Source organism: Pseudozyma hubeiensis, assembly GCF_000403515.1.
Source record: "Pseudozyma hubeiensis SY62 DNA, scaffold: PHS32, whole genome shotgun sequence".
NCBI classification, from domain to species: domain Eukaryota; kingdom Fungi; phylum Basidiomycota; class Ustilaginomycetes; order Ustilaginales; family Ustilaginaceae; genus Pseudozyma; species Pseudozyma hubeiensis.
In genome coordinates this window covers 481,951-494,369 of record NW_012133814.1, presented here as the reverse complement: position 1 = coordinate 494,369, position 12,419 = coordinate 481,951, and the positions used below count along the sequence as shown (strand labels likewise).

Genomic DNA, 12,419 nt, shown 5'->3' with positions numbered 1-12,419 from the left:
GCAGCGGCAGCGGCGGCGGCGACGGGGGGTATGGGGGCGGGTGGTGCTGCGACTGCGTCTGGTGGTGCAGGTGGTCCGCCGGGTGGTGGAGGAGCAGGGATGTATGGTAGCGGTGGTAATGCGGGTGCTCAGGCGAGCTTCTTCCATGCCACAGCTGGCGGTTACAGGTTGGGCAACTTTTGATCGCGACTGTATCACAGCCAGCGTTTCGATCTCTCAAAGCTCTTCTCTCGGTCTTTTTCTTTGGGTTATCTCGCAGTCCGATACACAGGTGTCTACTTGTTTTGAATGTCATTTTGTTTCTTTCTCCATTCTCACTCCTGCTGCGTCTCATCGGCCCACAACACCTGCTCGGGGCATCTGAAGCTCAAGCAATACATCTGCTTGTTAGGCGCAACATCTCTAACGTAGTGGATGGACAGTTCGGGTGTATGTTCTCCAGCATCTCTTTCCACCCACTCCTGTTCCACGGCGTGCATGAACTCCTGCGGCGATGTGAGGGAAGCGTACCTGTGGTAGTTCGGGTGGGAGGTGAGGTAGTTCCCTACGTCCTGGGTGGAAGAGGATTTGCGGAGGCCAGCGAAGGTCTGCGGAGGTGGTTGGATGGGTTTCGCTTTAAGCCGGTGCGGGGAGTGGGGAGGGAGGGAGAGAGCGGCGTTGGCGCGCGTGAGGATGTCCAGTGCCGGCGTGAAGGGGTCTTTGGAGAAACAGTGGACGTGGATCATGGGCAGAGGGTGGAGGTGCGCAGAGGAGGAGGCGAGCGAGAGGTGCGAGACGAGCGCGTCTTTGCCGACGATGCTGGAGAGATGCGTGTAGGCTCCGATGAAGGCGTCGAGGAATTCGAGCGCGGAGGCGGGGAGGTTCATGATGAAGTGCGAGACGAGTTGCGGCGAAGGATGACGCTCGATGGGGGGCGCGGGTGTGTCGGTGATGGAGAGGGTTGAGATCGCGGCGGTGGCGGTGGTTGTGGTGTCGGTGGGTGCTGCTTGACGGGCGGCGTGAAGTGCACGGTTCTTCTTTGCCTGTTCTTTCACCTGCTTCCTAGCGCTCTCCCTCAACCTCTCGTCTTCGGCCTCCTCGTTTTCACCATCGAAACCCCGCGGCCTGCCCGCAAATCCTCTGTTCCAAGTTTCGACCATACTCCACTTGACAAACTCCCTCCCATCCATACACCTGGCCACCAAACCTCCATCCTGCTCCCTTCTCCCCTTGTCTCCCAACTCGACCTTGTTCAACCTCGCATTCTTCGCCAGACTCTCGTAGCTGCTCGGATTGAGGTCATTCGCCAACACCCACGCCCCCCTCTTCGCCGCTGGCACGGCAAACGGACCCACACCTGCCATCACATCCGCCAAGACCTGGTTCGGTCTGCACTTCCTGATCAGCCTCATGTGTTCGGCATGCAACCTCGAGTTCCAATACACCGTCCTGAAGTCGAATTCGAACGTGCAGTCGCTCTCGCTGACTCGAGCGATGTACTCGGGCTCTCCGGCGAGAAGCTCCATCTGGAAGAAACGGAATTCGGTGTCGATGGAATCGAGTTTGTTGACGACGGTTCGAAGTGCGGGCGCGTGTTTGGAGAGGATGATGGAGCCGACGAGGTAGCGGAAGGGAAGGTATGTCGGAAGTAGGTTCAGGTGGGCGATGTGTCCGACTATGGTGAAGCCCGTGGGCACGCCGTCGGCGGAAACGATGGTGGAGGGCAGGAGAGCTTCGAGTATCTGATCGGATGAGAGGTTGTCGTAGCCGAGGGAAAGTTCGAAGCTGGGAATGTGCTCGAGGTTATGCTGCGAGATGGTGGAGACGATGACGTCGGGTGTGGGTGACGAAGAGGGGACGTTGAGGAGAAGGAATCGTTGCGAGGGATCGCCGTTTGGATGTGGTTGGACGTAGCGTACACCAGCTGCGTTGAAGAGGTACGGCATGACCTTTTCGTCCTTTGTTAAGAGCGGCAGCTGTCGCCCTGACAGTCCGATGGCTTGCAAGCTGTGTTGCGAAATAAATGAGGGTTTGAGCTGTTCGAGAAGCTCTTGTGCTCCTTGCATGGTTTCGAGCTGCGGTTCGTTGCCGGTGAGCCGCGAAACGGATGCAGGGGCAGAAACGACGAGCTTGTTCTGACGCATGGCGGTGCGGGTAGTTATTGTCCTCGCGGATGGATCCTGTGCTGCAAGAGAGGAGGTCGACATCGTGAGCGGACCAAGAAGAGGGATGCGGCTGCTACCGGTATCGGTGCCAGGACGCTGGAGAGCGCTGCGGAGGCTCGGGACTGGAGCGCGAGTGAGGCTTTCGAGAATCGCAGGTGAAGCAGCACGACGAATGAATTGGGTCTTGAAGACCTTTGCGAGCATGTGCTGAGCTTTCGAGAATCGCTGCAGGAGCTGGAAAGCTGGGTTTGAGGTTGATAGGAAGAGGTGTGGGACCAGTTCCGAACAGCGAGACCTCTTTTTTTGATTCTTCGCTGCACCAAAACTCAAAAAAGATGACACTCAAATCCGAGTTCCGATGGATGAAGCCAATGCACGCAACACACTTTCAAGCACATGCCGCATCCCCACGAGATAGTGCGGTCGTCCTTGGCATATTATTGCTGCATAGAATACAGGATTCGAAAGCTGCTGATCATTCTTCGAGATCCAAATCGAGTTCAGGAGTCCAGAGCACCAGCCTGTTGGAAAACATGTATCTGCTGAAGACGAGGTAGAGGTACCTAAACCACTCGAGCTGGGTCTGATGCTTGAACATGGCCTGAACCGCCTTGACGTACTGAGCCGAGCTTGCAAGGACCATAATCTCCGACGCTGGCTCGTACGCTGCTGTCTTGTTACCGCTCGACGGAGGAGCGTAACCGGAGTAAGAGATCGTCTCCCAAACAGCCGAGGGCACAGAGGTGTATTTTTCCCATACCTCCAAAGTAGGAAGTACGTACAGAGCAAGGTTGCGGGCGACAGCAGTATCACGCGTGCCGTTGTACGCCGCAATGTGATTGAGGTGCTCGGATACGCCTCGCTTGTCAAAGGTGATGAGCGCATCGATGGGCTGGGAGAGGGAGTCGATGTGTTTTGCTACCACCGACGAGATGTGTTCGTTTGGCCAGATGCCTTCCATCGAGTCCTGCAGTTTTGCATCGTCGAGGTACTTGACCCGTGAAGCTGAAACGCCGAGCTGATCGTAGCTGGCGAACAGCTCTTCGGTGCGTTTCATACCCAATCCTGCAGCATTACCGGTGGAGAGACACAAGGCGAAAATCGAGGTGCCTGCTGCAGCCAGCGCCTGAACGGCGGGCGCAAAGAACATGGCCTCGTCATCCGGATGCGCAGTAACAAGGAGAGCAGACGAGGGAAGCGTTCGTATTGATCCGAGTGCCGCCATTTCCTTGTCGTCGTGCTGAATTCGCAAGCCTGCGATCATGAATTGCACGAGGAACGATCCGATCAAGACGACGAGGAAGAATTGGGGGCGCGGGATGGCCATGCGCGCCATTTGCAGTGGATGCATATCCGCCATCTTGGTCGATGCTGGTGTCTCGGACACTATGAATGGTGAGGGATGAAGCGATGATCGATGTCGCGTGTGGACGAGTTGAAGCTTGCATGAGAAGAAACGGTTGACTCTGGCGTCAAAAAGCAATCGAGGAACGTGCGCACCTGAAGTGTGATTTTGTGCGGAGATGTCGACTAAATGCGATGTAACATTCGAGGCCGAAAAGAAACGACATCGAGCCTCGTAGTATCTTGCATGAACTTCGATCCTGGCGTCGTGGCAAAGCCCCATCATTCTCCGCTAGACGTCAATCGCAACATTTCATGTGATACCTTACCATGATCTGCATGCGCCTCGGGCAATTTGTTACATTATTAGGTCGAGCTTGCTCAGAGACGAGGCGATGCTGGCATTCGGTTACGGCTTCGGCTCGCAAAACAGGGTCCTTGTTTGTTCGCTTTAGCGAGCTTGTCTAGCCTTTTGGTGGCGAATAGATGCATCGACATGGCACCCGATGCATCTTGCTGCATGCTCGTCTGCAGTCGCAACGAAAATTCTGTTGCTGTGCGTCGTCATCATCTACTGCTGCACCATGTCCGACTCGATGTGTGCTTCTTGCCATCATTCCGAGTCTCGAGGTGGGTCGAGACGTACGAGCCGAGTGAATACACTTGCCAAGCCGTTCCATTCGGCTGGTGGATACGAGCTGGATCATGTCTGCGAAAGCTGGTGCAGATTCATAGGCAAGTCAGAAGACTGCTCACTGTATCTGCAGCTGTGCATGCTCATGTCCTTGACGCTGCAATCGCTGCCCGCTCGACGCTCACACGGGTCATGCTGAATTTCAATCTCGCTTTTACCCGTCGAATCCCGCCCGGCGTCGCCAACCACGCAACCACGCAACCCAAGCCTCAACCAGAAAACCGGGGTCCAAATTCAGTCTCAGCGATGGTGCAACACTCAAACCATGTCTCACCTCTCTCTTTCCAACACAAACATACTCTGGCTAACTTAGCGCCAAAAGAAGCATGCCCTCATAAGCGAGGTCAGGAGCCTCGCAAGTCACACCGTACTTCCAGCAGTGCGTGACAAAAAACGCAGGTTGGGGATTTGCGAATCATTCTCTGTGCGTGCAGAGAGTGTCGTTTGTGCGGTAAATTAATGTACGCAACGCATGAATGCCCAGCCTGAGTTGAGTCCTGTCAACCCAGCAGCTCGCAGTATTCACTATATGCAGGCTGTGCAGTAGTCGCACCACACACGACGTTGTGCTTTGCCGTTTGTTCGTTAACATCACTACGCCGACGTCGCTGCCAATGTGCTCTGGGTCGTTACCAGCCTCCTTCCCCGTCCTTGACCGTGCAGCTTATTTTTCCGGTTGTCCTCTCCTTCTCTGTTCCCGTCCTCGTCTTTGGTGCCTTGTCTCACTGCTTCTCAAGCATTGCGATGTCGTACCCGCTGTGCGTCCCCACATGAAATCGTGCTTCTGCGATGCTTTCGTTCCCATTATATGCCAAGGAACAACCCAAGCCCCATTCTTGTGTAACAGACAATAAAAGCAATCTCTTCTCTCCTTCGCAAAGTCCCCTTTCCCCCACTGCTTCATTGCCTGTCACGCAGCGTCATATCGTCCCTCGTTCATCACGCGGACGTTGACGAACTTTTTAGCTCGACCCACACGCTTCGAACAGTCCCCTATCGCTTCGTAGCATCACTCGGCGGTCGGATGGCCTTGAGTTCTCCTCGCCTTTACCTGTGGGCCTCAAATCGCTCCCACATAACGCTCTGACCGCCAAAAAGTTGGCTCGTAAGCACACTTCCGTGAGAACAAAAGCGGAAGGCTCTCCGGCCTCGTTTGCTAGTTGCGCCACCCGTCTGGCCATCTCGACTTCATTGTGTCTACTTCCCCTTGCCACAAAGCGCCACAATAGCTATGCTCGAGTCCCACGACGCACGCCCCTCCTCAAGCGCCTCCTCTCGCGCTTCCGTCGCGCTCACGCCTTCCGAGATCCTTACCGCAAACAGGGTCTCGCGCAACATCGCTCAAGCCTCGCCTAGGCTGCACTACCGATCCCACTCGCTGTCGCAGCACGCTTCGCCTGATATGGTACCTTCGCCCGTGCCTCCCCCGTGCACGGCGCTTCCGCCTACACCAGGTCTGAGCGCCGCTTCGTCGCCTAACCCGAGCACACGCAGGCTCTCGCACCGCGATAATAGGACGAGCAGCACTTTGGCCGCACCGAGCATCCTCAGCAGGAGCAATCGCAAATCCTACAAGCCTTCGAGTGTCGCTTTGACGCAGGAAGAGCACGATGAGTTGGTCCAAAAGATCCTGGCTGACCTGAAACCAAGACACTTCTCGACCTCCATCCGCCCCCTTTCCCGTAGAGAGAGACCGGTCAGCGTTGCTTCTTCGAATCACACCGCGGTGAGCTACAAGATGGCCAGCAAGGCTGTTGAGATGCAGCACAGCGACTCTTCCCAAAGCGATTCGGCAAAGAGCGGCGAAGACGCGATGGTCAAGATGTCTTCCTCCGGTTCCAAGGCTTCGACTCCGCAGCTGAGTCAGAGTCGTACACCGACACCGACGACTCCGGGAAGTCCGATGCTTCGACAAGACAGCAAAGAGAAGGAGGGGCTCAAGAAACACTCGGATGGTGTGGCCATGTCGCCCTCTGCTGCTCTGGAGAGTCTTCGTGTGTTGGAGCAGAGCTTCGACAGATCAGCATGCAATTCGCCTCTGATGGGAAGCCCTGACGCCGAGGACTTTACTAGTACCGTCGTCGGCTCCTCACCTACCAAGGCTGCCCACGACGAAGATCAAAAGTCGACTTCGCCGCCGCCACCTCCTAGGGTGAAGCGGAGCAGCTCGTACCGTAAGTCTGTGCCGACGATGGACGAGCTGGCGACCAATACCGGCCTGGGTATAGACACCTGCACCAAATCTTCCCCCTCGCAACCAGCTTCTCCTACCACCAAACAGGAATCGTCGAGTTGGATCCGCTCGCTCACCACGCTCGAAGCCGTCCGCGTACTCGCCTTCCAACAAGACGTCGCTGAAGCATGTGAGAGTCCCACCTTCTCCTCCTCCCCCTCCACCACCAACGTCGAAACGGCCACTTCAGCGGACGAAGTCAACGCACTGAGACTTGCGCTAAAGTTTACACTGGCACGAGCGGATACGCTGGCAGACGCGCTCAAGCGCACCGCCGAGGAGAAGATCAAGGTCGAGACCGAGTTGGGTATCTTGCGCAAGAACGTGCTGTCCATGTTGGGAAGTCAGAACATGTTTGGTTCCATTCAGCACGGCGGCAAGGGAGGGCAAGGCGGGGGTGGAGGTGAAGTGGTTGTTGAGGAGGACGAGGACGAATTCGAGGATGCTCGATCGACGAGGCAGATGGAGATGGATAGTGACCGGGCTGCAGCTGCACATATTGTGGCACGGCCAGCGACGGTCGTTCGTCCTTCGCGGGCTAAGCGTGCGATCAAGGACGGTTCAGCAGCAGCCGCTGCTGCCAAGCCCTCCACCTCTGCCGCTGCCACCGCGACTGTCAAACAGCCCAGTGGCGGAGTGAGCATCGCCAGCCTGCGGAAGAACACCTCTACCGCCGTCTCATCCAGCGTCACCCAGCGCTACGATCCATCTCGCAAAGCCTCCCACCCGTCCAACGACGTCTCCACCATCTCCTCCTGCTCCACCTCCTCGCTCGACGACGATTTCGAGATGTATCCCTTCACCTCCCCGCCACCTCGTCGTGCTGCAACCGAAGTCTCCATGACCGACTTCCTCAACGCCTCCCGCATGTCCAAATCCGAGATCCTCGATCACGACTCTCGACGACATCTCGAACAAGACGATCTGGACCACCACTCTATCTCCTCGCATTGGCCCCTCAACCGAACTGTCGCTGGAATGTCACCCAGCGACTACTCGAAACGCGCCGGTGGTGGGGGAAAGTTCTTCGGTGGAATCACAAAGTTGAACAAGAGAGCTGCGAGGAGGTCCTCGAGTATTCTGAATATCTCCAATCCCGTGGCGGCGACGGGGCTGAAGAGATCCGCCTCATCGAGCGGTGGCAGCAACGGTTTCGCAATGCAGTACAGGGAGGAGAGTATCATTCCACAGGTCAACGAGAGCAGGTCCAGGGGGACGCGGGGAACGCTTTCGCTCAGTGAGGCGTTGAGGGACAGTCTCGAGAAGAATAGCTTGAGAGAGGCTGGTATTCGCGCTTGAAGTTTCTCGGAGTCGAGAACAACGCACCTTCGTTTTTGTAGCTTTCTGAACAACACAGTCTCTTTCTCACAAACCAGCTGCATGTATGCGTTGAGACTTGGCATTGTGTTTGCATTGCAGTTTCGTGGACACGATCAGAACGCCACCGAGCTACGCCTTCTGCTGTTGAGAGTAATACTCCTCCGCCTGGGCAATACACCTGATGTTGGCACCCAGCTTGTTGATCGTCTCCACATACTCGTCCTCCTCCACGCTATCATAGACGATCCCACCCCCTGCCTGCAGGTACGCATACCCATCCTTGAACGTCATCGTCCGGATGGCGATGCACACGTCCATCTCCCTGTCGGCAAAATCGATCCTCCCGACCGCTCCGGCGTACACGCCGCGCTTCTCGCCTTCGAGCTCGCTGACGAGCTCGATGGCGCGGATCTTGGGTGCGCCCGAAACGGTGCCGGCTGGGAAGATGGAGCGCAAGGCGTCGAAGCGCGACTTGCCGTCGCGGAGATGGCCGGTGATGCGCGAGGTGAGGTGCATGACGTGCGAGAACTTTTCGACGTTCATGAAGGTTTCGACGTGGGTGGTGGCGGGATCGCAGACGCGGTTGATGTCGTTGCGCGCGAGGTCGACGAGCATGACGTGTTCGGCTTGGTCTTTGACCGACGAGGCGAGCTGCGAGGCCAGCTCGGCGTCCTCGGCATCGTTGGCGCCTCGTTTCACGGTTCCTGCGATGGCGTGCACTGCCACTTTGCCGGCTTCGATCTTGCAGAGAGTTTCGGGGGATGCTCCGACGAGCTGACAGTCGCCGCAGTCGACGTAGAACATGTAGGGGGAAGGGTTGACTTGGCGCAGGTGTCGGTAGCAGTTGAAGGCGTGGAGTGTGGTGCGGCGGGTGAGACGTTGTGAGGGGACCGCTTGAATGATGTCTCCCTTGACAATGTTCTTGCGAAGGGAGGTGACAAAGCCTTCGTAGCCTGCCTTGCCAACGTTGGAGACGGCTTCTTGACCGGCAAGGATGGGAGGCTGCTGAGGCATGGGTGTTGTGGCTGAAGCGAGGGTGCTGATCAACTTGTTGACCTTGTCGTTTGCTTTGGTGTACAGCGATTCGATGTCGGCAGGTGTGGCATTCTTGGCGAGGTCTGGAGTGAGATGGACATGGCTGACGCAGCGCACGGTGCTGAAGACGTGGTCGAACACGATCAACGAGTCGGCGATCATGAAAACGCTTTCTGGGATGCCAAGCACATCTTTGAGTTCGCGCTTGGTTCGAGGTTCAAAGTACTGGACGCAGTCGTAGCTGATGTAGCCGATGGCTCCACCGGTGAATGTGGGCAAGCCTTGGACGGGGATGTATTTGTATGGGCTGAGTTCTCTTTCGATGGCGAGCAGCGGATCACCTTGTGCGTCGAGCCCGGGACCGGTTCGAATGATCTTGAGAGGATCTGAGCCGATGAACGAGTAGCGGCCGATCTTCTCACCGCCAGTTACGGACTCGAAGAGGAAAGAGCGACGGGAAGTGTCGGCGCCATTGGAGAGCTTGAGGTAGGCAGTGACTGGTGTGAGGAGGTCGGAGGGCAATGATGTGTAGACAGGGATGATGTTGCCGGCAGGATTGGCGGAGAGGAGCGCCGATTGGACTTCCTCGAGCGAAGGCTTGAGTGCGTGCTGAGATTTGGCGAACATTATCGACATACAGAACGACGAAGAGGTAATTGGTGTGAGTGAGCGGGGTTGCGGGTTTGAGGGTGATCTGTTGGAGCTGCGAGACTTACCAAAGCCATGTTGGAGAATGCTGGAGTCAACAGTGACTCTATATACCTGATCCAGAGGCGCCTTTGGCAAAGAGGTGGTGGCGCGTGTGCTTAGGCAGATGGGTTCCCTGTATTCGATACAGCTGACGTCCTAGCGAGATGAAGTTGGGACCAAGTTCTGTGCCCGTGTCACGCGATAAGGCTGGCGTGGGATGATGACCTAAACGTATGGTGGGAATTGACGCTGCGACTGGCGGTGGGCCTTCGATTTGTGATGGTATTGCTTTCGATCGTGTTGATTGCGCTGAGACCGCTATCTCGGTGATCGCTTGTGGGGTGTGCGATGTGATAGGCGTGAGATGGGTTGCAAATGCTTGAGAAGCAACATGACAATGCCATAACTTAGTGCGAATGCGAGTCACTTTTGAGTTTTCTTCCGTTTGTGTAACCGACGGACTGTGCGCTGCTGCAACGCGAATTTAGTTCCCATATTGCCTTTTTGTGTCACAATTTTGCGTTGCTCCCTTTTTAGGCTCAAAAAGCAAAATATTATAGAAATATCAGGCTGCTCAGATCTTCCAGATCGCCGATGCTAGACCCGAATTCAAATCTTGAGTCAAATCGGTCGATTTCGAGAATCGTGTGCAACCAACGACACTCATCACGATCTTCGATCCCATCGTCCGCTACACCATCGTCCATACACATCATTCCACCCTCACCTTCTCTCGAGCACCGTCTCTGCTGTGTCTCAAGGCTTGCGTTCAGGCAGCGATCATGGCGCCTGCGCTCAACCTTCCGGCTCCGGCCCACGGTTCTGACAACACGCTCGCCTCCTCATCCGCCACATCCAGCTCCAAGTTTGCTTCAACAGGTGGCATCATCTATCCGCCGCCCGAGCTGCGCAGAACTATCGACAAGGCGGCAGAGCTGATTGCAAAGAAGGATCCGTCCTTCGAGAACAACATCAAAGCAGCGGAACAGAACAACCCAAAGTTTGCCTTTCTCAAAGAAGACGATGCTTACCACGCTTACTACGCTTCTCGTCGTGATGCTGTGCGACGAGGCGAGACTTTGACTCCGGTAGCATCCGAGTCTGCATCTAATGCTGTCATCACCGATAGCTCGATCCAGGGAGGAAGCACCGACGCGGCAGCTGGCCCCTCCACACAGGTTCCACCAGAGCCACACCCATTCGAGTTCTCTGCCGACCTTCCCAACATCACGGCCGTCGACCTCGACATTCTCAAGCTCACAGCACTCTTCACCGCTCGCAAAGGTCGATCTTTTGCAACATCAGTCCTCTCACGCGAGTCCAAATCCTACCAATTCGAGTTCCTGCGTCCATCACACTCGCTCTTCACTTACTTCAATCATCTTGTTGAGCAGTATCAAAAGGTCATTTCGCCTCCCCTATCAGTTCTCGACAGCGTCAAGCTTGGTGCATATGGTACCACAGACCAAGCTGGTATTGCTCAACAGCGTGCGAGGTCGTCACTCGGGGCGGGCAAGGGTGGGGCAAGGCCTTACCTTCTCGAACAGTCAAAGGCTAGGGCTGAGTGGGAAAGGTACACAAGGGAGAAGCGCAAAAAGCAGGATGAGGATCAAGACAAGCAGCGTCAAGCTTTCAACGAAATCGACTGGCAGGACTTTGTTGTCGTCGGCACTGTGGAGCTTACCGAGGCTGACCAGCACATCGATCTGCCGCCACCGCGCTCGCTGCGCGAGATGGAGACAATGACGTTAGCTCAGAAGAAGATGGCGAGCATGATCATGGAGTCTGACGCGGCTGCAGACGATGTCGAAGACGTCGAGGAGCTGTCCATGCCGGGCAGACCTGCAACTTCCATCTCTGCACAAGCATCTACATCGACGCCAACAACTCCCATCGTTGAAGAGGTTCAGCAAATGGGGAGCAGAGGTGGCACCATCAAGGTTCGCAAGGATTACGTTCCTCGTGGTCTCGCGTCTCGTGCAAAGCCTTCCGGTACCTCAGTTGCCATGACCAAATGTCCCGTTTGCGGTGATCAGGTCGCCATCGATGAGATGGCCGAGCATGTCCGATTCGAGCTGCTCAATCCCGCCTATCGCGAACAGCGCCAGCAACTCGAAGCCAAGAAAGCCCAACAAGCCGCGCTTCAAGCTGGTGCAGACCCTACCTACTACCTCAAGCAGCTCGCTTCGAGTCGTGCCGACGAGGACGAGGAGACAAGGCTCAAGAGAGAGGCCGAAGAGAGGAGGCTCGCAAAGGAGAAGGAGAAGATCATCTGGGACGGTCACGCAAAGTCGAAGCAGGCGGCCATGGACCTCATCGCCAAAAATGCGGCCTTGGAACAAGAGATGACCAGGTTATCGGGCAAGCCTATTGTGACGCTGCCAGAATTTGGGCCGCAATTCCCTGGTATGGACGACTCAATACCGGAAGACGACCAGGACGATGAAGCTGCCGACAAACCAATACAGCTACCAAAGGGAAGCTTGCTGCCTGCAAAGCCCGTCGCCGCGTCGTCATTTTCGTCGCCACAGCCACAGCCACAACCTTTCGGTGCAGGCCTCAAGCGTCCCGCCTCGACCGAGCTGTCTCCGCCACCAGCGCCTCCAGCACCTCTTCCCTCGTCCTCTTCGACATTAGCCAAGAAGACGGACGGATCGTTGCATCCAGAAAAGACTTGGACCGAAGCACACGCTCGACCCACCGTCACACTAACCCTTGCCCTACCAGGTCAAGACGAGTCCTCCGCCAGAGAAGAGCCCTACGAAGCAGCGATCAAGTCGACAGTGGCCACTTTGAGAGACTACGTTCACCAGGACCTGCTCAACAGCGCCATCGCAGCCAGCAAGATCAAGATCAAGGTCAATGGAAAGCCCGCAACTTTGAAGCAGACATTGGCCTACTGGAACTTGACCGACGGCGATCGTGTGACGATTGATATCACAAAGTAATCGCAGGTGTC

The 12,419-nt window shown here is 56.2% G+C and overlaps 6 protein-coding genes across 6 annotated transcripts in view; 3 read left to right on the top strand and 3 right to left on the bottom strand.

Moving 5' to 3' along the window:
* Window positions 1–288, top strand: part of PHSY_003175 (hypothetical protein) — a gene marked incomplete at both ends in the record, with an annotated part of 3,476 nt that extends 3,188 nt beyond the window's left edge. Inside the window, one exon of the mRNA XM_012333796.1 lies at window positions 260–288. Within this exon, the coding sequence (XP_012189186.1) occupies window positions 260–288 (29 nt within the window). The remainder of the gene's footprint in view (window positions 1–259) is intronic.
* A 26-nt stretch (window positions 289–314) lies between these two features.
* Window positions 315–2,348, bottom strand: PHSY_003174 (tRNA methyltransferase; the record flags this gene model as incomplete). The annotated part of the gene is made up of 1 exon (XM_012333795.1): window positions 315–2,348. One exon carries the CDS (start codon window positions 2,346–2,348, stop codon window positions 315–317), a length of 2,034 nt encoding a protein of 677 aa, XP_012189185.1.
* A 271-nt stretch (window positions 2,349–2,619) lies between these two features.
* PHSY_003173 (glycan biosynthesis protein) lies at window positions 2,620–3,774 on the bottom strand (the record flags this gene model as incomplete). Its single annotated transcript, XM_012333794.1, has 1 exon — window positions 2,620–3,774. The coding sequence occupies one exon, from the start codon at window positions 3,772–3,774 to the stop codon at window positions 2,620–2,622; it is 1,155 nt and encodes a 384-aa protein (XP_012189184.1).
* Window positions 3,775–5,584: 1,810 nt separating this feature from the next.
* PHSY_003172 (hypothetical protein) lies at window positions 5,585–7,714 on the top strand (the record flags this gene model as incomplete). The annotated part of the gene is made up of 1 exon (XM_012333793.1): window positions 5,585–7,714. The coding sequence occupies one exon, from the start codon at window positions 5,585–5,587 to the stop codon at window positions 7,712–7,714; it is 2,130 nt and encodes a 709-aa protein (XP_012189183.1).
* A 150-nt stretch (window positions 7,715–7,864) lies between these two features.
* Window positions 7,865–9,406, bottom strand: PHSY_003171 (anthranilate synthase component; the record flags this gene model as incomplete). The annotated part of the gene is made up of 1 exon (XM_012333792.1): window positions 7,865–9,406. The coding sequence occupies one exon, from the start codon at window positions 9,404–9,406 to the stop codon at window positions 7,865–7,867; it is 1,542 nt and encodes a 513-aa protein (XP_012189182.1).
* Window positions 9,407–10,242: 836 nt separating this feature from the next.
* PHSY_003170 (hypothetical protein) lies at window positions 10,243–12,408 on the top strand (the record flags this gene model as incomplete). The annotated part of the gene is made up of 1 exon (XM_012333791.1): window positions 10,243–12,408. The coding sequence occupies one exon, from the start codon at window positions 10,243–10,245 to the stop codon at window positions 12,406–12,408; it is 2,166 nt and encodes a 721-aa protein (XP_012189181.1).
* Between the last annotated feature and the right edge of the window lie 11 nt (window positions 12,409–12,419).